Genomic DNA, 27,327 nt, shown 5'->3' with positions numbered 1-27,327 from the left:
TACGAGCGTTCTCAAGAGCGTTCCCGGACCTTCGACAAGAAAAAATAATATAAATTAGGAAGGAAAAAGACGGCAAAAGTTAGAAAAAAAATTGTTCAATATTAATACAATATTAATTGTACTACGTACGCAAATTTGCTGCAGATGAAATACGAGAAATAAAAAATTAATTTCAGAAATATAATTAGACTCGTGAAAGTGTCAACAATTTAAAACGGCGAATGCGAGTCGGGCGCGGAACGTGGTGCGCAAATAAAACTAAAAAAAACCGTGTATTCAAATGTGATGAACGTTTCGGCTCTTCTTTCGAGCCATCTTCAGCATTTATTGAGATAAAAAGCCATCTTCTTATCTCAATAAATGCTGAAGATGGCTCGAAAGAAGAGCCGAAACGTTTATCACATTTGAATACACGGTTTTTTTTAGTTTTATTTGCGCACCACGTTCCGCGCCCGACTCGCATTCGCCGTTTTAAATTGTATATTTCAGAAATTTTATCGATTCAAATAATTATGCTGTCGAGCAAAATTAAATTTATTTCCGCCATATAATGCATTTCTTGTGTTCACTCGTAATAATGTTGGAATAAAAGCACCGGAATAAAATAAACACGTAACTGATAAATAATTAGTTGCATCGTAAATAAAACATTTGAACATTTCACCAGGAGTGATGAATTCTCGACGCGATTTTAATATGCACTTTACCACTTTATTGCGCAAAATGTAGTCGACTGCATACATAAAAGTCAGTGTAAAAATGATCGAAAAATCATTACGTTAGCTCAGTTCGCTAACTCATAGAAGGGGATATTTTTCATTAAGTTCTATTATTATTTCAATCATCGGTTTTTAATGTTTTGGATTATATCTTGTAAATAATTTTAATCAGCAACTCGATTAATCTTTTTTTCTAAGTTTTAATAAAACAAAGTGCAATCAAATCTCAAAAAAACAATTTTACATTTCAAAGTTATTTTATTGCATATATATTCAAGAAAATTTCTGCTGTGGACAGAAGCTGTGAAAAATTCAGGTATTTTTTTTAATAAATAAGAAACCGAAAATAATAATTTAATGTTTTTATAAACACCTACAACAAAAACTCGCTTAATTTTTGAAGAAGATTGTGTTTACACGATTTAATAAAAATAATTAAAATATTTTAATTAATAAGACATTGCCAAGAGATTACATTGGCGTTGAAATTCTTCACCCTATTTTCATTTTATTATAATATTCTGTAAATACAATGCAAAATTTATATAAAGGATAAAGTCTGGTATAATAAGCGGTGCGCTTCCGTCAGATAATTAGTGTCTTAGCTTCCTTTACTTCCTTTCGTGAGCGCTTTCGCGCTCAAGATTATTAATTAAGGGAGATTTTCATGGATAACTTCACAATCTTCATTCTAAGTGTCCCCCTTGTTTTCATTAAATCATATCCTTTTGCTTAACTGCTTTGTTTCTACTGTAGCTGCAATGTACTGCTACATTTACACAGTTGGAAAATTTGTGTTATCTGGATCTTGCTTGTCCGAATAATATATTACTTCTTAAGTGACTTTTTACATACAATTCTTTTGCCCTGGCAGACCACGCGTCGTTACTTTCGGACATAACGCGGTCTCAACCAAAACTTTTTGTACGTAAAAAGTCACTTAAGAAGTAAGGACAAGCAAGATCCAGTCCTGACCGATTACGGCGTTTTTCCCTGTTTGATTGTATATCTTACACGGTCGTATAATCTCATACTTAATATTAGGTTATATTGCGATAAATATTACCACATTTGTTGTAAATTATAAAATTAATATTATATTATACAGATATTACATATAAAGGTATCCTACTTTCATATTAATATTAATATGTATCTTGCATTTATTTCGCCTAGTCTACTTAATATGCAATATTGTCTAAATATAAAATATTTATTTAAAAGAAGAACGTTTTCCGGTTTCGCTCTCCTTTAATACCACGGAGAAATTGTGTTTTCCACGACTTCTCCTTTAATACCATTGGAGCTCGTAGCAGCAGGTGCAACAGATAATATATATATATATACGACTTATTAAAGGAGAAGGAACGTTTTACAGGACTTCTCCTTTAACAGGACTTTAACAGCAGAACGAACTGCGCCTTGTGACCTTGTGACCTTGTGACCTTGTGACCTTGTGACCCATTTATACAGGCGGTTAAATTTAAGTAAGTGCTAGACTCCACTTACTTCATCTTCAATGGAGTTTGCTACAGACAGACGTTTGATTTTCCAATGGATTCGCCCCTTTCTCCGACCATCGCCGACATTACCCTTCAGGATTTGGAGACTAGGGCGATCGGGACTCTTGGATTTTCTCTCCCTTTTTACCGTAGATACATTGATGATATAGTGACAGCTGTTCCCTTCTCTAAGTTTAATACCGTTCTACGCATTTTTAATTCTTATCATTCCAGACTACAATTTACAATGGAGGAGGAAACTAATAATAGACTCAACTTTCTTGACGTGACTTCAATCCGAATGAATAATTTTATAATCTTTGACTGGTATCACAAACCTACCTTTTCAGGGAGATCTCCTCTTCGAGTTCCGACACCCTCTCTGCCAGAAGAAAGGCACTGTCATTGGTATGATTGACAGGGCTTTCCGTCTCTCGCACCCATATGTTTTTATCAGAAAAACCTTGTGTGTGTGTGTGTGTGTGTGTGTGTGTGTGTGTGTGTGTGTGTGTGAGTTCGTGATCAATATATTACTGAATAATGGCTATCCACTTCCTTTCATTTTCAATGTGCTACATACGAGACTTAAATTTTTAATTGCTTCTAACAACATGAACACTAATGTACACAGGAATGGGAGAGAGTGTGAGGGCTCGGTTCAGAAGTATTTCAACATCCCGTATGTTCCGATTATTTCTGAGCAGTTTAGAACTGTTGTCCGAGATCTGGACTCGAAACTGTCCTTTACCGGCATGAATAAGCTTAAACGCTTCATTCGCGTGCATAAGGACGCTTTGCCAAACCAGTCTCGCAGTGACGTGGTTTATAAAATTTCCTGCGGCGATCGCGACGCGTCTTACGTTGGACAGACGGGTATATATAAGCAGTTGAAAACCCGAATTGCCGAGCACAGAAACCATATTAATTGAAATACGCGGCAACATTCGGTAATTACAGAACACAGGGTACAACTTGGTCACGAATTCGCATGAAACAACGTTGAAGTTTTAGATGAAGAACATATTTATGGCAGACGAATTTTGTCTGAGATGATCCATATTTTACGACAACCTAACAGTCTAAATCTTCAAAGCGACACGGATAGCCTTCATCACGATTATCTTTTAACATAATCGAAAAGTTTAAATCTAGCGGTCGTCATTCGCGTCGCTCTTGACTATCTCGTGTGTTTTTATTTATTTGTAACAATCACCTACTGTCTTTTCACGCGTCAACACGCTCCTGATTTTCTTGCTCGACGAGCATGGTGAGTCGCCTCTTTTAATTGTCTGACCATCTTTCGTTTTTTCTTTTCTTCTTTATATATAATTCTGATGGTTTTTTTTAAGATTATATTCTGCTTCCGCACAAATGCAACACAATCCTCTTAATAGCTGGCACTATACAGAGGCTGACTTTTCCTCGCTGTCGAGCGTGATGTCTTGAGTCGTTTTTATCCATATATATATATATATATATATTATTACTCCGCTATTATATGTAGGTATTTAATTTATTTTTTGTATATACGTTTAATTTTACCGATTTTCATGCATTCTGTCATTGATTTTTTGTAGTCTCGCTGAAGATGGTCCAAAATTCGGACCAAAACGTACGTTTTTAAAATTTGATATCGTAAATAAAAGAATTAAAACCTTTGTGCACCGTCAACAGCGCTTGGCTTTTACTTAATAACCCGTTCCACACTCTCTTTGTTTAACAGCAGATTAAATGTGTGTAAAGCTATAGCGTCTCATTTTGCAGAGACTCACAAACTATTAAGAGTTCTTTCCTTTTTAATAGGTCTAGAGTTCCTGATAGGTTAAACAAATAGTTCTGGCTATTAAAGCCAAAAAACGTGTCAGTACAAATTGAGACGCTATAGGTTTACGCAGCGTCTCACTTTGTCCGATAGGCCAGTCAAGTTACGGATTATTTGGGGCTTAAATCAAATTTAAATTCGACAGCTTAATTTATATGCCATTTGATAGTAAATGGCACTGATATAAACATATCAATTTTGTGGTTCGTCAACCTCGCTTGTTTTTGAAAAATAAAACCATAAAAAATTGGCCCTTTTCGATCTTTTACTCGATACGCTGCGAAAACCGTTCGAGATACAGCAAAATTGCACATAGACAATTTTGTAGAGAATTAAATTTCCTATAAAAAAGTCCGGAAGGCATTTCTCTAAAATCAATAGCTTAGGCGTGAGTGGTGCCCGAAGTCGCATGATCGGAATGACTCTCGGCGAATTCGCAAGTTGCTACGGTTAGTTGTAAAATTCAATATCGATACTTCAGTATTAAATGAAAAATCCTCGAAAATTCAAGGCTTAACTAGATATAATAGAAAAGCTATGTCTGGGGTCAATAGCCGTTAACTATTTGTGTTTAACCATTCTTTCGGATTACGCGCCGCCGAGCCTCGAGCATCGGCAGTGAGGGGAGGTGTCGGCGTCGCTTCATCAGGAATCGGCCCGAAAAGGGCATCTAATCTCTCCCGAGTAACTGCCTCAGATATTTAACGTCCAAAAAATTATAGAAAACGATTATTCTCATTCTTGTGCTCGAAGAAAAGTAATTTTTTATTTAATAGTGTAATTGCAGATTAAGGGCCGCTTCGACTAAACTCTGATTAACTTAATCGTTAATTTAATTAACGATTAAGTTAATTGGAGTTTGGTCGAAGTGATCCTTACAGATCTGAATGCTTGGCAGCGTCTGTCTACGGAATTTTATAGAAATTCTTCTGCGGAGGTATTTTCCTCCCTTTCATATTTTGCTATGTGAAGGCATTCACGTCGGTCACGCGTTTTCGTGTAGTTTGTACTGAAAAATAAATTATTGGGTTATATAACCCAATTATTGAGAAATAAATATTATTAAATTCCGATAGGAGAACGGAGCATAGCCCGGACATTATTGAAATTCAAGTATTCCGCGTATCTATGGCCATTGTTTAAACATTCTGCATATGTCGAGATACGCAGAAGGGCATATTAGAATGTTTAAACAATGGCCATAGATACGCGTGATATTTAAATTTCAATAATGTCCGGGACTACCCACTATCCGGGACTACCCCTCGTCCCCTAATATTGATTTATATTATGTTTGAATCATATTTCACGTGTTATAGCGACTAAGATATAGTATTACTAAGGTACCTCCCCTCTAGTTGCTTTATACAGTCGCGTAGAATGTTATAATAATTGTCCGATACTTATAATATCTGGTATCACAGTCGGGGAAGTTAGAGGCTTTTGCCCTCAACCATGGAGGAGACTTCCACATGTATAACATCAGTATGATACCGCACGTATGACATCGGTATGATATCGGTGTAGCCTATAGCAAAAGCCGATGCTTCGGCGCGAGAGGCGCTTGGAATAATATTGCAGCAATTCCCGAGCGTCCCTCACTACGCCAGGATACCCCGGGAGGGTTAAGTGGTAGGAATCCAATATAATTCTCCCGGTCTTTACCCGAGGGCAAGTTTCCCCCGCGTTAATAAAAAAAAAGTATGCTGGACGAGTACCTCTCTCGCCTCGAACATCAGATCCCCCTTGCCCAGAATAGCAGCTCACGCTCGGTCTATACATTTCATTTGTCTATATTCTCTCATTATAGGACTCTAGTGTCGACTCGCGATGTCACGTAGCGTGGAACTGAAATCTGCATTCATGCACAATCATATTATCGCAGTTAGAGCGCGTAATCTTTTTCGGTTCTTCGGTATAAAATACATAATCGCCTACGAATGTTTGAAGCAAAAAGTGCTTGAAACAGTAGCACTTCTCATAGTTTGGACGATAGACCCCAACAATGATTCCAAATTCTGACAATTTTCCAGCACAAAAATCGGCATTTGTCGAGATGTAATTCGAGCAAATTTTGCGTCAAGAGGCTAAACACTTTAATTGCTCGAGAACTTCTAGTTCTTCGCTACGGTGTAACATTCCTATCGTCAATCAAGCATCTCAAAATGCCATTAACGTACCTTTGAAAACGTATAGGTGCATTTTCCAGACCGAGTGGCATTTTTAAGTATTTAAATTGATCCGACAGAGTCACGAAAGCAGTATAGCGTTTCCCCTGCAACGCATTAATTTGCTCTTTAATTATTGGAATCGGGTAATTGTACGTAGCTGTAATTTTATTTAGCGCCTGATAGTCGACGCATACTTAATCTTACTTTTCCACGTTCCTCTTTTTACCATTACCGTACTGGACTTCGATATAATTCTTTCTTTCCGTCGATGTTTATAATGGTTTCGAGACTCTCGTTATTGATCTCGCAATTCTTTATGAATTTATCTACGTGTTTATAAGCTCACTTCGTCACCTCAACGGTTCCGACTACTATAGAAACATTTATTAATTTGTTAATGACTCGGAAATTATTTATATAAACTTAACTCAAAAAAGAAAATAATAGATAATTCAAAATATACTACACGGAGAGAATTTTTTGTTATATTTTACCCTTAAATTCACTACAAACTTGGGACAACTTGGCAACCAAGGAATTTTTAAAATACACAAAAGACATTTTACAAACAACGTGATAAAAATTACCAAGCAGATTGGTAAATTTTGAAAAATTATTGAAATTTTCTAGATATATTTTAGTAAAATTAATCGAACATATTTTATATTTTAATGTAATAGATATTAATATTTTTTATTATGGTAGATATTAATCAGAATAGCTCGCATAAAATTCTTGGTGGTACATGTTGTCCCACAACTACCATGATTTCAGGGTAAATTTTAAGAGAAAATTCTCTCCGTGTATAATAAAGTAATATATATACACATATACATAGGCTGAAAGCATCACTCTATTTTCTTTCAACATATAACGAGTAATAAAAATAACAATTTTGGGTGCTTTCAGTACGAACGTGCCCAAAGCAAATAAATGCAGCCATAGTAAATATCTTTTTATTTGAACATTGTTCAAATATCGTTTTGTGTGAGGTTTGGGGGGCGTTTAACTCTTTAGGCAGCGGCAAGCATGTGGTAAAATATTCAAATTTAATTATTTGTTTAAACGTAATAAACGTTACATGTGTATATTTTTGTATTTGCCTTTGATGTATTGTATAAGAAAAGCATACAGAGCCATTAAAATAATCAAAGCGGAAGCCAGAACCTCTGCAAATAAAAATTTTACAAATAACGGAAAACTGGAATTCGGCAAATTAGTAGCCCCGTCATTCAGTTTATTATTTCACGAGAGAACACCCCAAACCTGAACGCTTCCATTTGGGTGAACTTGTGTGGGTGTGTAGAAAGACTCAATACATGGTATGCTTTATTCGTCCCCTATCGTTCTTTCAAACAAGGTACTGATTTTCAACCCCAAAGTTAAAAGAGCGCTTTCACTTTTTGGCGTATAACTTTTAACCTACAAGAAATAGAGAAAAATATTTATAATAAAAGTTCAATAATAATAAAAAAAAATGTTTTGCCACCAAAGCATTCACGGACATTCAACATACAGATGCGAGCAGACACACAAATACAAACTCGTTTTTCAGAGTGTAATTCTATCGTATACTACATGCTATATGTATAACAAGAGATTAATAATTAAAGAAGCATCCACCACATATAGAAAGCTGCCTCGCAAACGGTAGCACGGTGGGGACGCGGTGGGGAGTTTCTTACTCGCGGCGGAATGGGGACACCTTCCGGGAGGTGGAAGCGAAGCTCGAAAATCTCGACCTGAGCGTTGACCCCTCCAGTGTAGTCCTACGGACTATACCGCTGTGTGAGTATTGTTGTGTGAATGACGTGAGATGTCAAATCTTCTTAAATTGCTGCGCCACCTCAACATTCATGAGATCTTGAAGCTGCTAATTTAATTAACAAAGGTATGAATGTTTTATTTACGCGCACCACTTTTCCATTTTCTCAGGGCACTCCGTTTCGTTCTCTGGCATCAGCCTAAGAGCCAAAGCACATAACATGGCGTAGCGATATACGACGGTCGTAGTCCTCGACCTGACAAATCAGGATACGCCAAAGCTTGTGCGTTACTTACGTCCACGACTACGACTGTCATATGTGCTTTGGCCCTAAAGCGTCTTCTACGTCTTTGAACGTGAACATTGTCTGACTCCGAATCAGCGCTTTCGACTGCTCACGATTGTACGCAACTTCGTTGCCGCGATATGTATATGTACATACATACATTTCGCGCGCCTCCGAAAACGATGTATCGAATGCTTGTCACCCTTCGCATCGATACCGTTCGCTCTCCGCTCTGTTATTATACCGACGTCGCGTCGTCGCGAGTTTTAAGTGCTCGTCGCCCTTCATATCCATGTCGTCCTTCCAGATCATCGTCTTCTTCGCTTTCATCACTTTCCGAGTCGTTGTTCTCTCCCTCACGTGCAGTCCTCAGTCGTTCCCGTATAACACTGCCTTTGCCTGTACGTGTGTTATATGTTGCTATTCGTTTTCTCCAAACAGCAACTCTTAATTAATAAACTTAACATTATTATGCTATATACATGTAAAATGGGGAACACAGACTTCTGCATAACGCATAATACATAACGCATAAAGGAATGAACCAATCAGAGTCTTTTACTTTCATCGTGAAGATTGAAATGAAGAATTCTGATTGAGTCATTTTCTTACGCGTTATGCATTATGCGTTATGCAGGAGTCTGTGCTCCCCGCTTTATAATTCATTTTTCCAATGTGGATTTACCTTTTAAGATATCTTTAAGATATCTTCAAGACATCTCAATCATACCGTGTATATATCTTAAAAAGTATCTTCAAGATATCTTTAAGATATCTTAAATGTATCTTCCAGATATCTAAAAGAAATCTTTTAGACATCTGTAAGTGCCACATAAGATATCTGAAGATATCTTGAAGAATCTTAAAAATATCTCAAACTCTTGCGTAAGACATCTTTTAGATCCCTAAAAGATATCTTTTCGAAAAAAATGCAAGACATCTAAAGACACGGCAAGATATCTTTTAGAATTCTAAAAGATATTTTTTTGTCTATATGGGAAGATATAATTTTTCGGAAAATTGGGTATACCATAATAAAATATAATAAAATATTGTTTATTAATACTTATATAATTAATAATGTTATTTGTTTAATATTAGAATCGAATGTATCGAATTTTGTTGAATTTTAGTTTTATTTATAAGTATCTCGGAAACTGGGCATTTTCTGAACTTGCAGCCATTGAGACTTCATTGTGCATCCAGCTTTAGTTATCATGTAGTTACCATGACAATCGTCATGTTATTAGTTGCACAAATTACCATATTTATTTCTAACTTCTTGACAGAGTGTAGGTACTACCTACACAGTAAAAAATTTTGTGTCAATGGAAGTCCACTCTCAATTTTGTGTTAAAATAACTCATTTATCGTGTTATTTTTGACATTTAGAAATGTTATAAATGTCGATATAACATTTCTAAATGTCAAAAATAACACGATGAATGAGTTATTTTAACACAAAATTGAGAGTGGACTTCCATTGACACAAAATTTTTTACTGTGTACTGTTCTTACTTATACTGTGGCATAAACATCTTTGTAATTGCGAGCGCCCCAGGCGCATAATCAAATCAAGTACGCATAAAACAGTTTGTATAAAGCTCGCGTAAACGTCTTTGTAATTGCGAGCGCTCCAGGCGCATAATCACCGTATTAATCCTTGTAATTAATAAACAAGTAATTTGTGTTAATTACATTCTGGTTACTGTCTCTGGGCCTACCTATCGAACCCCTGGCCCGGCGACCTAGTTCGCGTTCAATAACTTTAAAACGGCAGGTCGTTATGACTATTTCAATCAATCATATATTTTCAGTTACATATTCATTGACTCCAATAATATCTTTTGTGTTCGAATGTAATTGTGAAGACATACAATAGCTTGTATTATTTTCATTGCTGTTTAAATCGAACAATTTATTGGTTTTCTTAAAATTCTCCATTGACTTGATAAAATATCAAAAGTATTTTCAATAATTCTCCTTGCACGACTGATCGAGGCGATCATTGTAAATAATTTTCTCTTGATTCAAATCTTGTTTTCCTGGAAAAGGCCTCATTAAATATTCATTAAGAGGAAAAGCTTTATCTCCAACTAGCACTAATTAAGCCATAGAGTTTCCTTCGAAATAAAGTGGTTTTGGAACAGGTACATTCATTTCATTGTTTGCGAATTTTCGGCCAAGAAGAGAATCTTATCTAAATATGCCCCATCACTGCGACGTCCATAAGCCCCAATATCCACAAAAATAAAAATACTGTTGCGCGCACGTGCCGAGACTCCCGTTAGATGCGATTTGACAAGTCTAGTCGTTCTCGCAAAGAAGTCGCGAAGCGCCCTTGACGAGCTTATTGCACTGATTAACCGATCGATTGTTTTCGGATTGTCTGCCGAGATAAAGCTGAAGTTGGCAGCCAAAATATAGCAGCCACCAGGGCCGAATAGGGTGGCCAGGGCCCCCGAGATTAAAATCCGGTAAATTTTTTTCAAAAAAATCACAGAGACTGTACAGCAAGTGTAGAATACGAATCCGAAGCGACCTTGGCGATGACGAAGTTAGTTAACTAATTATAAAATTAATTAACAATTAAGTAATAGTTAAAACACACACGCATATCCGTTCGGAACCCAAAAAAATCACAGAGACTGTACAGCAAGTGTAGAATACGAATCCGAAGCGACCTTGGCAATGACGAAGTTAGTTAACTAATTAAAAAATTAATTAACAATTAAATAATAGTTAAACACACACGCATATCCGTTCGGAATTCAAAAAAATCACAGAGACCCCACAACAAGTGTAGAATACGAATCCGAAGCGACCTTGGCGATGACGAAGTTAGTTAACTAATTAAAAAATTAATTAACAATTAAATAATAGTTAAACACACACGCATATCCGTTCGGAATTCAAAAAAATCATACACTGAGAAAAAAATTTTCTGCATTTTAATAAATATTAGTTTGCATACAACTGTGACTTTATTTATTAAAATGGAGAAAAATTTCCTTTTTATTGGTATATGTGTATTTACTGAGAAAAAAATATACTAATAAAAAGAAAAAATTTTCTTTATTTTAGTAAATGGAGTCACAGTTGTATGCAAACTAATATTTACTAAAATGCAGAACATTTTTTTCTCAGTGTAGAGACCCCACAACAACTGTAGAATACGAATCCGAAGCGACCTTGGCGATGACGAAGTTAGTTAACTAATTAAAAAATTATTTAACAATTAAATAATAGGTAAAACACACACGCATATCCGTTCGGAACCCAAAAAAATCACAGAGACTGTGCAGCAAGTGTAGAATACGTATCCGAAGCGACCTTGGCGATGACGAAGTTAGTTAACTAATTAAAAAATTAATTAACAATTAAATAATAGTTAAACACACACGCATATCCGTTCGCAACCCAAAAAAATCACAGAGACTGTACAGCAAGTGTAGAATACGAATCCGAAGCGACCTTGGCGATGACGAAGTTAGTTAACTAATTAAAAAATTAATTAACAATTAAATAATAGTTAAACACACACGCATATCCGTTCGGAATTCAAAAAAATCACAGAGACCCCACAACAAGTGTAGAATACGAATCCGAAGCGACCTTGGCGATGACGAAGTTAGTTAACAAATTAAAAAATTAATTAACAATTAAATAATAGTTAAACACACACGCATATCCGTTCGGAATTCAAAAAAATCACAGAGACCCCACAACAAGTGTAGAATACGAATCCGAAGCGACCTTGGCGATGACGAAGTTAGTTAACTAATTAAAAAATTAATTAACAATTAAATAACAGTTAAACACACACGCATATCCGTTCGGAATTCAAAAAAATCACAGAGACCCCACAACAACTGTAGAATACGAATCCGAAGCGACCTTGGCGATGACGAAGTTAGTTAACTAATTAAAAAATTAATTAACAATTAAATAATAGTTAAACACACACGCATATCCGTTCGCAACCCAAAAAAATCACAGAGACTGTACAGCAAGTGTAGAATACGAATCCGAAGCGACCTTGGCGATGACGAAGTTAGTTAACTAATTAAAAAATTAATTAACAATTAAATAATAGTTAAACACACACGCATATCCGTTCGGAATTCAAAAAAATCACAGAGACCCCACAACAAGTGTAGAATACGAATCCGAAGCGACCTTGGCGATGACGAAGTTAGTTAACTAATTAAAAAATTAATTAACAATTAAATAATAGTTAAACACACACGCATATCCGTTCGGAATTCAAAAAATCACAGAGACCCCACAACAAGTGTAGAATACGAATCCGAAGCGACCTTGGCGATGACGAAGTTAGTTAACTAATTAAAAAATTAATTAACAATTAAATAATAGTTAAACACACACGCATATCCGTTCGGAATTCAAAAAAATCACAGAGACCCCACAACAAGTGTAGAATACGAATCCGAAGCGACCTTGGCGATGAAGAAGTTAGTTAACTAATTAAAAAATTAATTAACAATTAAATAATAGTTAAACACACACGCATATCCGTTCGGAATTCAAAAAAATCATAGAGACCCCACAACAACTGTAGAATACGAATCCGAAGCGACCTTGGCGATGACGAAGTTAGTTAACTAATTAAAAAATTATTTAACAATTAAACAATAGGTAAAACACACACGCATATCCGTTCGGAACCCAAAAAAATCACAGAGACTGTGCAGCAAGTGTAGAATACGAATCCGAAGCGACCTTGGCGATGACAAAGTTAGTTAACTAATTAAAAAATTAATCAACAATTAAATAATAAGTAAAACACACACGCATATCCGTTCGGAACCCAAAAAAATCACAGAGACTGTACAGCAAGTGTAGAATACGAATCCGAAGCGACCTTGGCGATGACAAAGTTAGTTAACTAATTAAAAAATTAATCAACAATTAAATAATAAGTAAAATACACACGCATATCCGTTCGGAACCCAAAAAAATCACAGAGACTGTACAGCAAGTGTAGAATACGAATCCGAAGCGACCTTGGCGATGACGAAGTTAGTTAACTAATTAAAAAATTATTTAACAATTAAATAATAGGTAAAACACACACGCATATCCATTCGGAACCCAAAAAAATCACAGAGACTGTACAGCAAGTGTAGAATACGAATCCGAAGCGACCTTGGCGATGACGAAGTTAGTTAACTAATTAAAATATTAATTAACAATTAAATAATAGTTAAACACACACGCATATCCGTTCGGAATTCAAAAAAATCACAGAGGCCCCACAACAACTGTAGAATACGAATCCGAAGCGACCTTGGCGATGACGAAGTTAGTTAACTAATTAAAAAATTAATTAACAATTAAATAATAGTTAAAACACACACGCATATCCGTTCGGAATCCAAAAAAATCACAGAGACTCCACAACAATTGTAGAATAGGAATCCGAAGCGACCTAAAAAATCTAATAATTTATTTTTTCAATTTTTCATTAAGTTTATGGAGAATAGTCCGACCTCCCATTTATATAAAGAACGATTTCTCTTGCTGAAACCATTATATGAAAAAAATTAAAACGTTCTCGAACGACTCGCGAAGGGTGGCAATAACAAGGGCGGCAGAGGGTGAAAAGGGTGTGCGGAGTAGTAAAACAGAATTAAGCGAAAAAGGAGGCTGCGGTATGGCAAAGCGTTGTTATAATTGTGGCCTGAGGAATCACGTAAATTCAAATTATCCGACAAAAAGAGAGGTATTAAATGCTTCGGGTATATATAACGAGTATAGGAATGTGCGATTTTGCGATATATCGCTAGCACCGCAATTTTTTTCTTGAATCGCAATGCAATATGCAATTTAATTTTTAATCATAAAATCGATAGTGAAATAGGCGTTTATTAGGAACTCTCTACAATTCTCGGAAACACGTCTATACGTCAAGAAAGCCGGGACTGTTGGGAGAGAAGAGAACCCAACCCCGTCTACCCGTTGCCAAGCAACTCCGTTCTAAAGACGCCGCACATCTTTCTTTAATCGCAGCGCGATTTAGGGCAAAGCGACCAGGGTGTAAGGCTGATGGCAGAGAACGAAACATAGGCTCTTATTACGTAGTCATAAACGTAAAGCAAGGCAGAGAAAACCGTATATACATAACTACGTAAATCGTGAAAAGCAATCATGTAGATGCGTGTAGTTACGTAGTTACGTATACAGTTTTCTCTGCCTTGCTTCACGTCTGTGACTACGATAGGCGACATTAATGCCGAAATCACACCAAGTTACGATTTCTTGAAGGATATTAGGCATGCTGCTATGCATGCTCTGATGAGTCTGATGCATGCATATAGAATCAAATAATGTAGGATAATGAAATTTTCAAAAGTCGCGAGTTGCGGCTGCCAGTGAGCGGCAACAATTCGTTTGTCACCAATGGTTACCAATAACGGGAAGAAATCGCGCAGCGAGATATATTTAGATATCTTTAATATGTCTATTTCTAATATTTCAAAGATATCTTTTAAGATGTCTATAGATATCCTTTAGAAATTCTACAAAGATATCTTCAACAAAATCTTTTTAGACATCTTTCAGACAACTTTTAGATATCTTCTAGAAATATCTTGAAGATATCTTTAATAAGATATCTTTTAGATATCTGCAAGACCTCAATGTTTTCTGGGTTTATACACAGTGTGTGCATACGAGTATACATTCTCGTATGCACACTAAATTAATAAATTATGCACAATAAATATAATAATAATGAAACGTCCAGGATTAAACTTATCTGTTTTAACTGATCCATTTCAAGGCAACGGATATATGGAATGCTATATACTTATATGTAAGATCGTTATATTGTGTTAACAAATTGCAAACATTTATCTAGATATATGATATGTATAAATATAAGTTGCCACACATCCGTTACCTCAATAAATATGTCAATTCATTACTCACCGACCCTGATTCGCAACAGCGGAATTATATCTGCCACGTAGCTACGTTGGATCTGTAACATACAAACATAAAATTCATATTAAAATCGAGATTAAAATGGTGTTCAAAAAACATATTGTTTTAAAATATAATTCCTATAGCATCAAATGTTTTATTCATTATTCAATTGGATATTTATTTAAATAATAGCATATTTTCTAAAAATGATATTTACAACAATCAATTTTTATAGAAATTACTCCTTTTCTTCTAACTATTACTTCTAAATAATGATGAAATAAAAAGTCTCAAGAATAAACAAAAAATTACTCTTACACAAAATAAAAATCAATATTTACCGCAAAGTTGTTCCGCTGGTGCCCGATGCCTCTCCTAGGCCTCCTCCTCCTGAGTCAGGCTGTCCTCTCGGCTCCCTCATTGCTAGACACAACTCCACTGGCATCACACGTACACGCGGATAACTATAACTATAATATATATATTTTAAATAAATAAATAAATATATTTTAATATGCATATATAACTTAGAATTAATTAAAAAAAAGATATAAAGGAAAAGAATTAGAGCAAGAATGCTGTATGCTTAAGTTATGCTCACATAACTTTAAATAGACACAACTTTTAAAATTTGTTTGTCTATTTCCTTAGAAGCTTATTAGTTGATGAGTACGGGAGTTGGCGTGAGGTACCCAATTTTGGACATGAAACCAAAACTAAGCTTATCTATATTTCCAGCCTATTAGAATATGTAGGACTAAATAAGAGAATATGCGCTTACACTTAAATACACATTGGTAAATTGGTTTGACAATAGTAAATTATTTAAAGTTTTATGTTATTAGATATTTGATAAATGATGAATTAAAAAAAAAGATATAAAGGAAAAGAATTAGAGCAAGAATGCTGTATGCTTAAGTTATGCTCACAACGATCAACCAACCAAGATTGCATTAAAAAATTATATAAAAAGATTTATATATATATATAATTATATACATTACAGAATTATTATATTTTTCAAAAAGGATCTGCACAAATGCTTACCGCAATGTTACTCCAACTGTGCCCGATACTTTTCCTAGGCTTTCTTAGTCTTCTCCCAAGTTCTTCTATCTCAAGCCTCTTTTTTTACATAACAGAGGAGTTGTACATAAGATTGATCTGTAACATATAAAAATATTTAAATAAAAATAATGTCTAAAATAAATACGGATTTCTTATTCTTTTTATAAGAAAAAGATAATGCTTTTAATTTATATACACATATTTAAAAAATATTTATACACATTTACTATATTGCTTGCTTGCACCAATTTAGAAAATATTTAATTTTGAACAAATATATGGAGAAGAAATTAAAAGCAACACATGCCTAAAATAAAAATAAAAAAATAACTTTTGCACGTAAGTTTTATTCGTAATTTCAATAAATTTATAATAAAAGAATAACATCTTAATAACAAAGCTTTTTTTAGATATCAACTTTAGTATACAATTTAATAAGAAAAGAAATCTAATCCTGATATTATCGAAACTATTATAAATTTTAATTATTTATAAATTATTTAAAACAGAAATATATATTAACAAGTAATATTTTATATATATTGGTTGATAATAAGAAGTTTTTGCAATACCTTTTTTTCAGACATGGTAACCGTACTTGAATTGTTCAGATACAGAGTGAATGTACCAATTCAAACAACATTTACTGTATCTGAAAGACGGTATTGCAAAAACTCCCTATTAATCATGTCATAAATAATTTATTAAATATTTAAAAAACCTTAAAATATAATTTAAAATATTTTATTTATTAGACAATGTATTAAACATGCAATACACTATATATACTATATACATCCAGTATATTACATATTTAGTACATTATCTAATAAATAAAATATTTTAGATTATATTTTAAGATTTTGTAAATACTTAATAAATTATTTATAACACAATTAATATTAACAAATATATATGTAATATATATTATGTAAAATTTTACTTGTTAATATATCAGATATTATTAAATAATTAAAATTTATAATAGTACATATTATATCAAGATTTGCAATTTTTTCTTATCAAAAACTTTATACAACATAAAATATCTAAAAAAAGCATTTTTATTAAAATGTTATTCTTTTAGTTAACAATTTATTAAATTTACAAATATTAAAATGTACAAGAGTAAAGTACCAGTTAAAATACAGATAGCAATTTAGTTTTTGTCTTAAAATGTTCCTCAATTTATGTAAACTCTCATTATCGCTATCGTCGCAATTTAAAGCTTTCAGTTTCTCGTAAAGCTTTTTCTCTTTCGCAGTTTCCTTTTTCTGACTATGTATGCTACCTATAGATTGCGTGTAATTTATCTATCGGAAAAAATCCAAGGTTATTTTAAATATACTTACATAATGTTTCCTTTTCTTTCTTTAGAGCGAGCAAATATTTTTGTCTTTTCTCCTTTAGCACATACTGAAGTCTTCTAAATTGATCAATGTAAAGAGACTGCAGTCTAATCAATTTTTCTCGCGCGATATAAATTACCTCTTCTGCGGTAAAGATATGCCGGCATGCCTTAAAAAATTAATACTAATAATTCGAGGAGTATGTAGTATCTTATCCTTGCGCAAAACAACTACAAGAGAATAATGGTCTAGACAACATTAGCGCAAATTTGCAGTCAAAACAATAAAACCAAAATTGCAAATGCAAAACATTCTGTTATATATAAGGTGTATATCCTTAAAGGTTTGTATGATTTTTGAGAGTTAAAAGAGAAAAAGATTGTTAACATTATTGCATTAGTTACAAACTTTTAATTAAAAATCACAGTAACCGTTAAAATTTGCAGCCTATACTAATAAATTCCAATGTTAGATGCAAGTAAAAAAAATGAATAACAATATTTTCCTTAAGAAAAGGGTTGCACAAGCTAAAGCATGCTAGCGGATATTCTATATAGCATAATTCTAAAAATAATTAACACACATACATAATGGAGTTATGGAGCACACTTACTTCAGAGGATCCTCTTGTGGACTGTGTAAACTCTCATTATCGCTATCGTCGAGATAAACTCCCCTCAGGGTGTCAGTGACAACTGTAGGTTCAACGTCACTCTCTGAAGAACTGGCATAATCTAAAATGTCACTTCCACTCGCATTTACTCTGTAAGCATCAACTTCGGCTGAAAACAATAATTTGATGTTCCTATTTGCATTAACTTTTGTCGACATGCAAAATTACAGATAGACGGATAAAAATGTAGATTCTAAATTCTATATTAAGCTTACATCGAATATTTACATAGTAGTAGAAGTACTCTGCTAAGAACAAAAGAAAATGCAATCTCTAGTGGAATAATATTTATAGAAATATAGAAAACGTGAAATTGAGCACCATTTTACATTAGAATTTGATAATACTCACTGAAAGGATCTAAAGCTTTCACTTTTCCTCTTTCCTCTTCTGTATCTTCAGCGCTAGAATCAGTGGGCTTGACATAATGACTTAAATTAAGCAGCAGCATTTCAGGCGTTTCTGGCAGAGAACATCTCGATGTCAATTTGATCCGAGCAATTTGCGCTTTCCTAGAATGTTCACTGCAGTACCTGCAAAAGATAAATGCATTAATTTTTCTGAAAAAAAGAGTTTTGGAAATCTTGTTGGATACCACAAGAAGATATACTTACGAGACATCTCTTCTGTCTAATTTTGGGGCTGGATTCTGACACTTTCTTCCATTGCTATTGTATACAAAAGCACACGGTTTGTAAGGTGCGGTAGAATCCTCGAGGATGTGCTTAGCGCAATACAAATATCCCTCCAGACAGAATTGCATGCATTCATAGGATGCATAGTGGCAACTTTGAGCCTGCTTGGGACGTTTTGTAATTGTCGTTGCAGTGGACGTAGGCATCGTAGGCTTTGGTATCTGAAACATGCCTTGCTTCTAATAAAATATAAATACATGGTGTTAATAAAGAATGAAATCTGATTTAAGAAAGTAGGTATGAAAGTATCTTCATATTTCAAATTTGCTTTTATGCAGGACGTCTTAAAATAGATGGTTAAACTGAATTGTACTTTTAAGATTTTGTAAATACTTAATAAATTATTTATAACACAATTAATATTAACAAATATATATGTAATATATATTATATGTAAAATTTTACTTGTTAATATATCAGATATTATTAAATAATTAAAATTTATAATAGTACATATTATATCAAGATTTGCAATTTTTTCTTATCAAAAACTTTATACAACTTAAAATATCTAAAAAAAGCATTTTTATTAAAATGTTATTCTTTTATTAACAATTTATTAAATTTACAAATATTAAAATGTACAAGAGTAAAGTACCAGTTAAAATACAGATAGCGATTTAGTTTTTGTCTTAAAATGTTCCTCAATTTATATGCTTTCAAAATATGCACAATAAAATTCTTATGTGCATCCCCTTTTGCCAAGTACCCTATGGTGTTCACTTTTGGGAAGGTTTGTTGGCCGAAGGAGATGAACACGAAAATTTCATTGTGCATATTTTAAAAGCACATAAATTAAGGAACATTTTAAGACAAAAACCAAATCTCTATCTCTTTTAACTGGTATACTTTACTCTTGTACATTTTAATATTTGTAAATTTAATAAATTGTTAATAAAAGAATAACATTTTAATAAAAATGCTTTTTTTAGATATTTTAAGTTGTATAAAGTTTTTGATAAGAAAAAATTGCAAATCTTGATATAATATGTACTATTATAAATTTTAATTATTTAATAATATCTGATATATTAACAAGTAAAATTTTACATATAATATATATTACATATATATTTGTTAATATTAATTGTGTTATAAATAATTTATTAAGTATTTACAAAATCTTAAAAGTACAATTCAGTTTATATTTCGTTTGGCCAAAGAATTAATGTCAAGCATTTAATTACAAATAAAAAATTAATATTTACAACTCCTAAATTGATTATTTATTAGCTACTTTTACTAAGGGCATGAAAATTTAATTTTAACTTTTAATATAACCTAAAAAGGAAAGTGTACTTTTCTTTCTAAAAGTAAAAGTTCTTTCTTAGTAAAAGTAGCTAATAAATAATCAATTTAGGAGTTGTTATTTGTAATTAAATTAAATGATGTACTTACACCTTACACTACTGTTCTAGCTTTCTGGTAGGTTAAATATAAACTTACCTTCATAAAAAAGAAGAGATGAGTTGTTTTTTTAAATTTCGCGGTTAGGGGGGCGACGTATGGCGGGCGACGCCATCTTGGTAGTGGTCGAACGCTCTGATTGGCTCTTACTTTTAGAACCAACCAATCAACGCAGAGTGTTGACTCAACAGTTGTGTCTGCTGAGTCGGCCATAATTCTTTCTCCATATGCATCCTAAAGTTGCTAGTGACATTTTTCTGCTTCGGTATTGGCTATATAGGACCAATAAAAATTTGCACAGGAAGGTTGACACGACGAGAGGTTAGGTTATGGCTGCGTTCGGGCCGTTCGGGGAGCACGCTATTAGAGAACCACAAGTTTCTCTGGGAGCAAGAGGATATTCCAGACACATAGGGTGCAAAATTAGTTAAGAAATACTATGACAAATTGTTTAAGGAGTACTGCATATGTGACCTTACGTATTACAAATATAATAAGGTACGAAATATCTTTATTACGTATTTATATCTCTGTATTGATTATATGGTGAATTGATTATAAAAATAATTATGAGTAAGTTAATTAACATTATTAGTTTGATATGCATAGGTTGCTTTGAGGTGGAGAACCGAGAAGGAAGTAATAGTTGGAAAAGGACAGTTTGAGTGTGGCAGTAAAACGTGCAAGGAGAAAGAGAATTTGCGTTCTTGGGAGCTTAATTTTGGCTGTGTAGAACATGGCGAAAAAAAGAATGCACTAGTAAAATTAAGTATGTTTTATAATCAGTTTAAAGACAAGACAATTTATATGTATGAGACTGCTCCCCATAAGACAAATTAATTTTTTCTTTTTTCTTTTCATGTTAAGGACTTTGCTCGGAATGCTCGGTAAAACTTAATTATCGATCACAAAAGCGGGAGGTGAAAAGGGGAAAGTCTTTGAGGCGTTTAGACACAAATTCCGAAAGTAACAACGATGTGCCTACTGTATCCAGTACTTCAAAATCAGATAATAGAGCGGAGATAGATTCCAGCTCGACTGAAATACAAAGCAGTAAAAGGTGAGGGATGTAAACTGAATAATTACCATTATAATTATTTAATTTCAAGATTAAAATATAATTAAATGCACTTATCAATACGATGCGCAGTAATAGGGTTGTATTCGTATGCAACACTGATCTGTAAAATATAAATATATTTAAATAAATATCCAAATTAATATTTCAATTTTCAATATTAGAAATAATATTATTACATGCATTTAACTTTTTATTCTTAATCTCTTTCACTCTTTTCATAAATTCTTAATTTTTTGTAGTTTTTTAGCTTTTTAATTAAATATTTAATTTAAAAAATTACGTAATAACTCTCTACATGAAATCTTTTCACATAAAAACTTGGAAAAATTTGATAAATAGAATCCCTAATTCTTGCGTATTTATAATTTAAATAATTATAATTTTTTAAACGTAAGACATTACGAGTATGTTGAATTTTATAAGTACTTTATTAAATATTTTAAGCCTCTCAAATGTAAAAAATATATAATATTTTATATGTTATTATATATACATAATATTACTGTAATCGACGCGTGGAATACTCATTGCAATCACGTGGTTCTCACGGGGAAACCGTTTAATAAGTCCACAAGTAAATAATAAAATAAATAAATTGCTCACCTCGTGGTTGCTTCGCCGACGCTTCTCTGAGCCTCCTCCTCCTCCCTCGTTCCTCCGCGACCGCTCCTTCACGGCGCTCATCCAACACACACTCGCTAGAACACAATTAACTATTATAATTATACGATTGCATGATTAACTGTATACGACACTCTCTGTATACGCCAATCATTCGCAGGACTCAACTGTATTATGTTCGGACGGAAAATCATTGTAGGAAATACGTACAATCTCGCGAGATTACGATCCATCAACTTTCGCGACGTATGTATCTAGAAATCGCGAAGAAGATAAACTCGCGTAAATTGCGCGGTCAACTTGACGCGCCTATAAGGAGCAACTATCGTCGCCGCGCCCGCGCCCGCGCCGCGGCGACGCTATACCTGTGTTGCTCCCAAGGAAAATCTACGTCGCGCGAGTGTCAAATACTAACAATAAGATACGATTGAGTACGAAGCTCATACCGATTGCGCTTACCGATTAAACATGCCGCGACGAATAGATCCGTCCTGTGTATCCGCGACGTTCTATTCGCGACGACGAAAGATTCGAAAGTGACACCGCCATGCGTTACCTTTATCGTAATGCCGCGCGAATCGCGCGATAGATCTCGGCCGCGAACGCGTCTTGCGAAATATTTTGAGCGATGTACCGAGCGTCGAATCTACGTCGCGCGAGTGTCAAATATTAAGACATGATCGAGATTCAATATATGAAGCTCATAACAATTACAACCGATTAAACATGCCGCGACGAATAGATCCGTCCTCAAGCCTTGTGTACACGATACTAGAAATCGGTCCGAGTTTCCCGTTTAAGCCAATCAACTTGCAGCTCTTACAGAAAAGCAGCAGTTTCATTGGCTTAAACCGAAACTCGGACCGATTTCTAGTATCGTGTACACAAGGCTTCAGTCCTGTATGCGCGAGACGTTCCTTTCGCGACGACGCGCGACGGGATGAGAATGATGAGATTCGAGAGTGAGTAGATCGAATGACGTCGCGCCAACTTCATAATGATGCCGCGCGACACGACGCGCGCGATCGTAAATGTTCGAATGCCGAGTTTACGCGATGGTTAAATGTTATTACAATAAGGAATATAAAATATAAGGTTAATACAGATTTTGCTTACTAATTAAATGAATTATTGTGACTAGTTTTTTGGGACTAGTTGTCCCAAAATCAATTTGTTTCCGTGTCCGTCACGTTTTACTAATAATGACGAAATATTTGAATATGCAATTTTAATTGGTACATGACACTACGTGAATCAAATGGATGGCTAATAAAAACGTACAGAGTTGATTAAATAAAATTATGCAATTAAATTTTATTATTGCATGTACAGTGTACAGTAATTGAACTTATTAATATTGCATAAATATATTATGTAAAATTACACAACACGAAAATTATGGGCGCAGCACAGACACGTACCAAGTGGGAAGACTTTATCGGCAGTGCCAAAAAATGAATACGCTAAATAGTTTCAACAGAGAGATAAGCCTGAGAGAGGCCATGCCGGCCTTTTATTTTGGTGTTATATATGTATATATAACACCAATACATTTGCAGATGGAGCGTGGACGCGCACCAGAATGATGTTTTATCTGCAGTGCCGGAAAATGAATTCGTGGCTACGTAGTACCAATTCCGAAAATGGATGTACTGGCGGTAGCGTACGGGGGCTTCCGACGGCCCCAGTGACCCCAAGAAAAAGGCCGGGATGGCCTCTCTCAGAGTTCTCTCTGCTAAAACTCCATATATGCGATGAGCTCCGGCAGATGTTGCGGTGACCAATCAGGAGCCAGGCGTAGGTCGAGGCTTCGGCATAAGAATCAGATGTTATTGGCTGCGTTCGGGGAGCGTGCTGCCGTGCTATTAGCGCTATTGCATTAAGCTGGTTCTACAATTACGTCGCAAACTAGCAGTTGCCATCGTTTGCGACGTATTGTAGAACCGGCTTAAAGCAAATAGCGCTAGCCGCTAAATAGCGTGCTCTCCGAACGCAGCCATTGGCTACCGCGACCCCGCGTCGCAGCTTGCCGTGCGGCCTGTGTGCTGGAGGCCTTAAGGTAGGTTTTCATGGGCAGTGTGAAATGCAGCACGCGGCCACGCGCTGGTGTCGCGACTCGCGACAACGACGCCAAGCGAGCAAAACACATCAACACACATACAGACCGTTTAAATTTAAAAAGATAACGGCATGTGCCTGCCGTGGCGTCGCTTTCAGACGAGAGTGACGCGCGTGAGTTTCTTTCGTGCAATAGATTGACACTTTACTGAGATCGAGGTACGTATGTGACAACGCACAATTTAAAGAGGCCGTGCTCTTAACTTGCAATATTATTATTTTCCGAAGGAAATAAAGACGTGGGAACGATGGCTGATCAATCAGAGTGGAAGCCTCTCGTACAAAAAATGGTTATGGATTTCGAGTACGCGCTCGACGAGCTGCAGAATATCTGGGAAGACATCGGATGCACCAAGGACATGCGATTGATGTACTATGATCAAGCGTACGAGCACATAAAGGGCTTGTTGGATGATATGGTGGCCGAGGCACAGTTGAAGAGGCAACGTTTGTTCGATAATATACAGGATATGTTAAAACAAACAACATCACTGTACGCAGAACTGCATATGGATAAGATACCCAAAACATACGAACAGACCCCCTTGTGCAAGGTCGAACAGATGCTTCAAACGGATCTGCAAAATTTGGAGTGCATGAAGAAGGAACGTATGATGATCTTGAAAGAGTTGTTGACAAAGGAACATGACATTTGCAAGAAGCTCGGCTGCAAGGCGCTGAGCATCGCCGCGAATGTCGTGCCCACTGAGCAGGATCTCGAGAGTTTTAAGCTTTATCTGGAGAAACAGGAGAACGAGAAGGTACGTTTAGAGAGCGTTTTTACAGACATACGTCGTTCCATAATCAAGATGATGAATGAATTGGATATCTCTCCATCATCCTCGTTCCAAGAGCTGATCTGCAAGAATCCTGAGGAATTTGTGCTGAGCGCAAACAATATGACGAAATTGAGAGAGTTCAGGGATGAGCTGAGTACGCAAGTGGAAGAAACAAAGTGCTACGTTGAAAAAATAAAGGAAGATTTATTGGCGTTGTGGAAGTATCTTGACGAGCCTGCCGACGTTTGTCAATCGTTCCTTGAAAGGTATCCTGGTTACAGTACCAATGTTATAAATGCCCTCAGCGCAGAAATAAAGCGTTGTAAAGAGAAAAGAAAGGAGAATATTCTTCAGTATGTTACGCAGATCAGATACGAATTGCTGAATTTATGGGACTTATGCAAATACTGTGAAGCGGAGAGAAATGGATTTGCACCGTTTCATTCTAACACATTCACAGAGGATCTATTGACGTTGCACGAGTTAGAAGTGGAAAGGCTGCGCAAATTTTATAACGATAACCGAACGATATTCGAGCTTCTGGAGCAACGTGAGAACCTGATAAAGAAAATTAAGGACTTGCTCCAGCGAGCAAACAATCCCGATCGCTATTACAATCGCGGCGGCCAATTGTTGATGGAAGAGAAAGAGCGGAAGGTGATACAGAAGAAGTTACCCAAGATAGAAGCGGAATTGAAGCAATTGATCAGCGAATACGAGGCTAAGCACAAGCAGGTGTTTACCATTAACGGTACATCGTTGCAAGATGTTTTAGCGGAGACTTGGGAAACTATTAATCACGAGAAGGAGTCGATAAAGAAGGCGAGGAAAGAGGCGAAAGATAAATCGATCAAAAAATCGCCTTTAAACAGTTCTAAGCGGACGCCAGGTATGTCCCACTTGAGCATTCACAGAGGTCCAATGCTGGGACTATCGAAACGCAAATTGTTCACCCCGTCTCCCAACTCGTCGATAAAACGCAGAAATAAAAACGGTGACAAGAACAAGCTCACTGTCACCGCGTCTAAGGTCCGAAGGAGTGGAAAGCTTCCAAAGATTCAGAAGCCAGGCAGAACTTCGAAAGGCGGGCAGAAAAGGAGGGAATCGTCGTCGCCCACTAACAGCATCACGGACACGACGTATAATCAGTTTCAGGGCCACATGACGGGCAGGGAAGAATTGCACAGCTCGATGTTGCCGGAGCAGATACTGAGGAGCTCCAATAAGCTCAATATCAACAAGACGCCGGTACGAACGCCCATGAAACCGCTGAGGAAACATCTTTTAACAGCAACGCCCCTCACTCCCGGTTCCACGCGTAAAACGCCGCACAGTCCCAGAGTCAATAACACCCCAAAACTAGCGACGGCCCCGAGTAACTTACCTTTCATCTTTTAAACACGATAATAAATTTTTAATGTGACATAATAAATTTTCTCGCCTGCGAGAATAATCTGGAATCTGGAAAATGTAATTTCCACGAAATCCTCACTCCAATCGTGCTGAAAATTTGTCTCAAAATTTCAAATTTTATCACATATAATATATAGGACCGTATAAATGTGGGAATTGATGTACTTTTATTGCTTGGTGAAATTGGAATGCAAAAATGTATTAAATTCTCAAACAGCACGCATATCTAAAAGATATCGTAAAGATCTTTGGAAATGTTTTTAAGATATTTTAGACATGCCTGCTTTCAACGTAATCAAATACACAGTTGAGATTAGTTTAAGTTAATAAATATACGCGTTAGTAATATATACGATAAAAAGTAAAGGCACATCATTTATAATATCTTTCTTTCACCGAACGGGAATGTAGTTCGATGCAATTTTATTCGCAGCTGTAGTATATTAAGTAGATTAAATGTTTATTATTATTGTCGCACACATATATCTATGATTTATTAATGAACTAGTGTATAGACATCTTTTTGTAAATTTTAACGTACTTTTAAGTAGAATAATATTTCTGTAACTTACGAAAAAGATTACAAGGTCTTTCACACATTTCACGTGCTCATGTATGAAACTTAATTCTTAACATATATAATTATTCAAAATATATTAAACAATTATATTTTCAAAAAGATTACCTTAAAAATACGTTGAACTGTAATAGCTATGTCTTAACAAAACTTACTACTCATTGCAGTAACAATAGGATGATATTAAACTATTTGAAATAAAAGACAAAATTAATTAAAATTTATAAATATAATTTTAATAGATAATTACATTACATGAATAATCCTAGAGTGCGCCACAGGATTTAAATAGCAAACTTTCTACGTACAAATTTCATATGAAAAACATTA

The 27,327-nt window shown here is 35.0% G+C and overlaps 2 protein-coding genes and 2 long non-coding RNA genes across 8 annotated transcripts in view; 2 read left to right on the top strand and 2 right to left on the bottom strand.

Annotated features, from left to right (window-relative positions):
* LOC139781315 (KAT8 regulatory NSL complex subunit 2-like) overlaps positions 1-20,631 on the bottom strand; it is a 53,858-nt gene extending 33,227 nt beyond the window's left edge. The window contains exons 1-7 of one of the 3 annotated variants that reach the window (XR_011720485.1): positions 20,448-20,631; positions 18,921-19,162; positions 18,658-18,839; positions 18,247-18,415; positions 16,264-16,380; positions 15,558-15,686; positions 15,220-15,271 (exon numbers count right to left, since the gene is read on the bottom strand). Coding sequence is in view for 2 of the 3 variants with exons in the window: in XM_071720174.1 (XP_071576275.1) it covers positions 17,769-17,802; positions 18,247-18,415; positions 18,658-18,839; positions 18,921-19,162; positions 20,448-20,621 (801 nt within the window). In the remaining variant the exon portion in view is untranslated. Of the gene's footprint in view, positions 1-15,219; positions 15,272-15,557; positions 15,687-16,263; positions 16,381-17,507; positions 17,803-18,220; positions 18,416-18,657; positions 18,840-18,920; positions 19,163-20,447 lie in introns of those variants that run through there. The other 2 variants (XM_071720176.1, XM_071720174.1) reach the window with 2 other exon arrangements.
* Positions 20,632-20,728: 97 nt separating this feature from the next.
* Positions 20,729-22,091, top strand: LOC139781316 (uncharacterized). Its single transcript, XR_011720486.1, has 3 exons — positions 20,729-20,906; positions 21,004-21,177; positions 21,276-22,091. It is a non-coding gene; the product is annotated as an uncharacterized lncRNA (long non-coding RNA).
* Positions 21,169-22,862, bottom strand: LOC139781319 (uncharacterized). Of its 3 annotated transcripts, none has more exons than XR_011720489.1 (3): positions 22,570-22,862; positions 22,093-22,187; positions 21,169-21,589 (listed from the first exon to the last, which is right to left on the bottom strand). It is a non-coding gene; the product is annotated as an uncharacterized lncRNA (long non-coding RNA). The 3 variants fall into 3 exon arrangements; XR_011720490.1 differs by lacking the exon at positions 22,570-22,862 and adding an exon at positions 22,279-22,552; XR_011720491.1 differs by lacking the exon at positions 22,570-22,862 and adding an exon at positions 22,321-22,549.
* Positions 22,863-24,024: 1,162 nt separating this feature from the next.
* On the top strand, positions 24,025-27,019 carry LOC139781313 (protein regulator of cytokinesis 1-like). The gene is made up of 2 exons (XM_071720170.1): positions 24,025-24,387; positions 24,457-27,019. The coding sequence occupies exon 2, from the start codon at positions 24,477-24,479 to the stop codon at positions 26,403-26,405; it is 1,929 nt and encodes a 642-aa protein (XP_071576271.1). The 5' UTR covers positions 24,025-24,387; positions 24,457-24,476; the 3' UTR covers positions 26,406-27,019.
* Positions 27,020-27,327: the final 308 nt, after the last annotated feature.

The sequence above is a fragment of the Temnothorax nylanderi genome, unplaced genomic scaffold (genome assembly GCF_030848795.1).
Source record: "Temnothorax nylanderi isolate EJ_2023f unplaced genomic scaffold, tnyl_v1.0 TNYL_tig0329_pilon, whole genome shotgun sequence".
Classification (NCBI taxonomy): Eukaryota; Metazoa; Arthropoda; class Insecta; order Hymenoptera; family Formicidae; genus Temnothorax; species Temnothorax nylanderi.
This window is presented reverse-complemented; position numbering and strand designations above follow the sequence as displayed.

What these genes read in the sequence shown, in the direction of transcription:
- LOC139781313 (XM_071720170.1), top strand. Translation starts at nt 24,477, where the DNA reads ATGGCTGATCAATCAGAGTGGAAGCCTCTCGTACAAAAAATGGTTATG.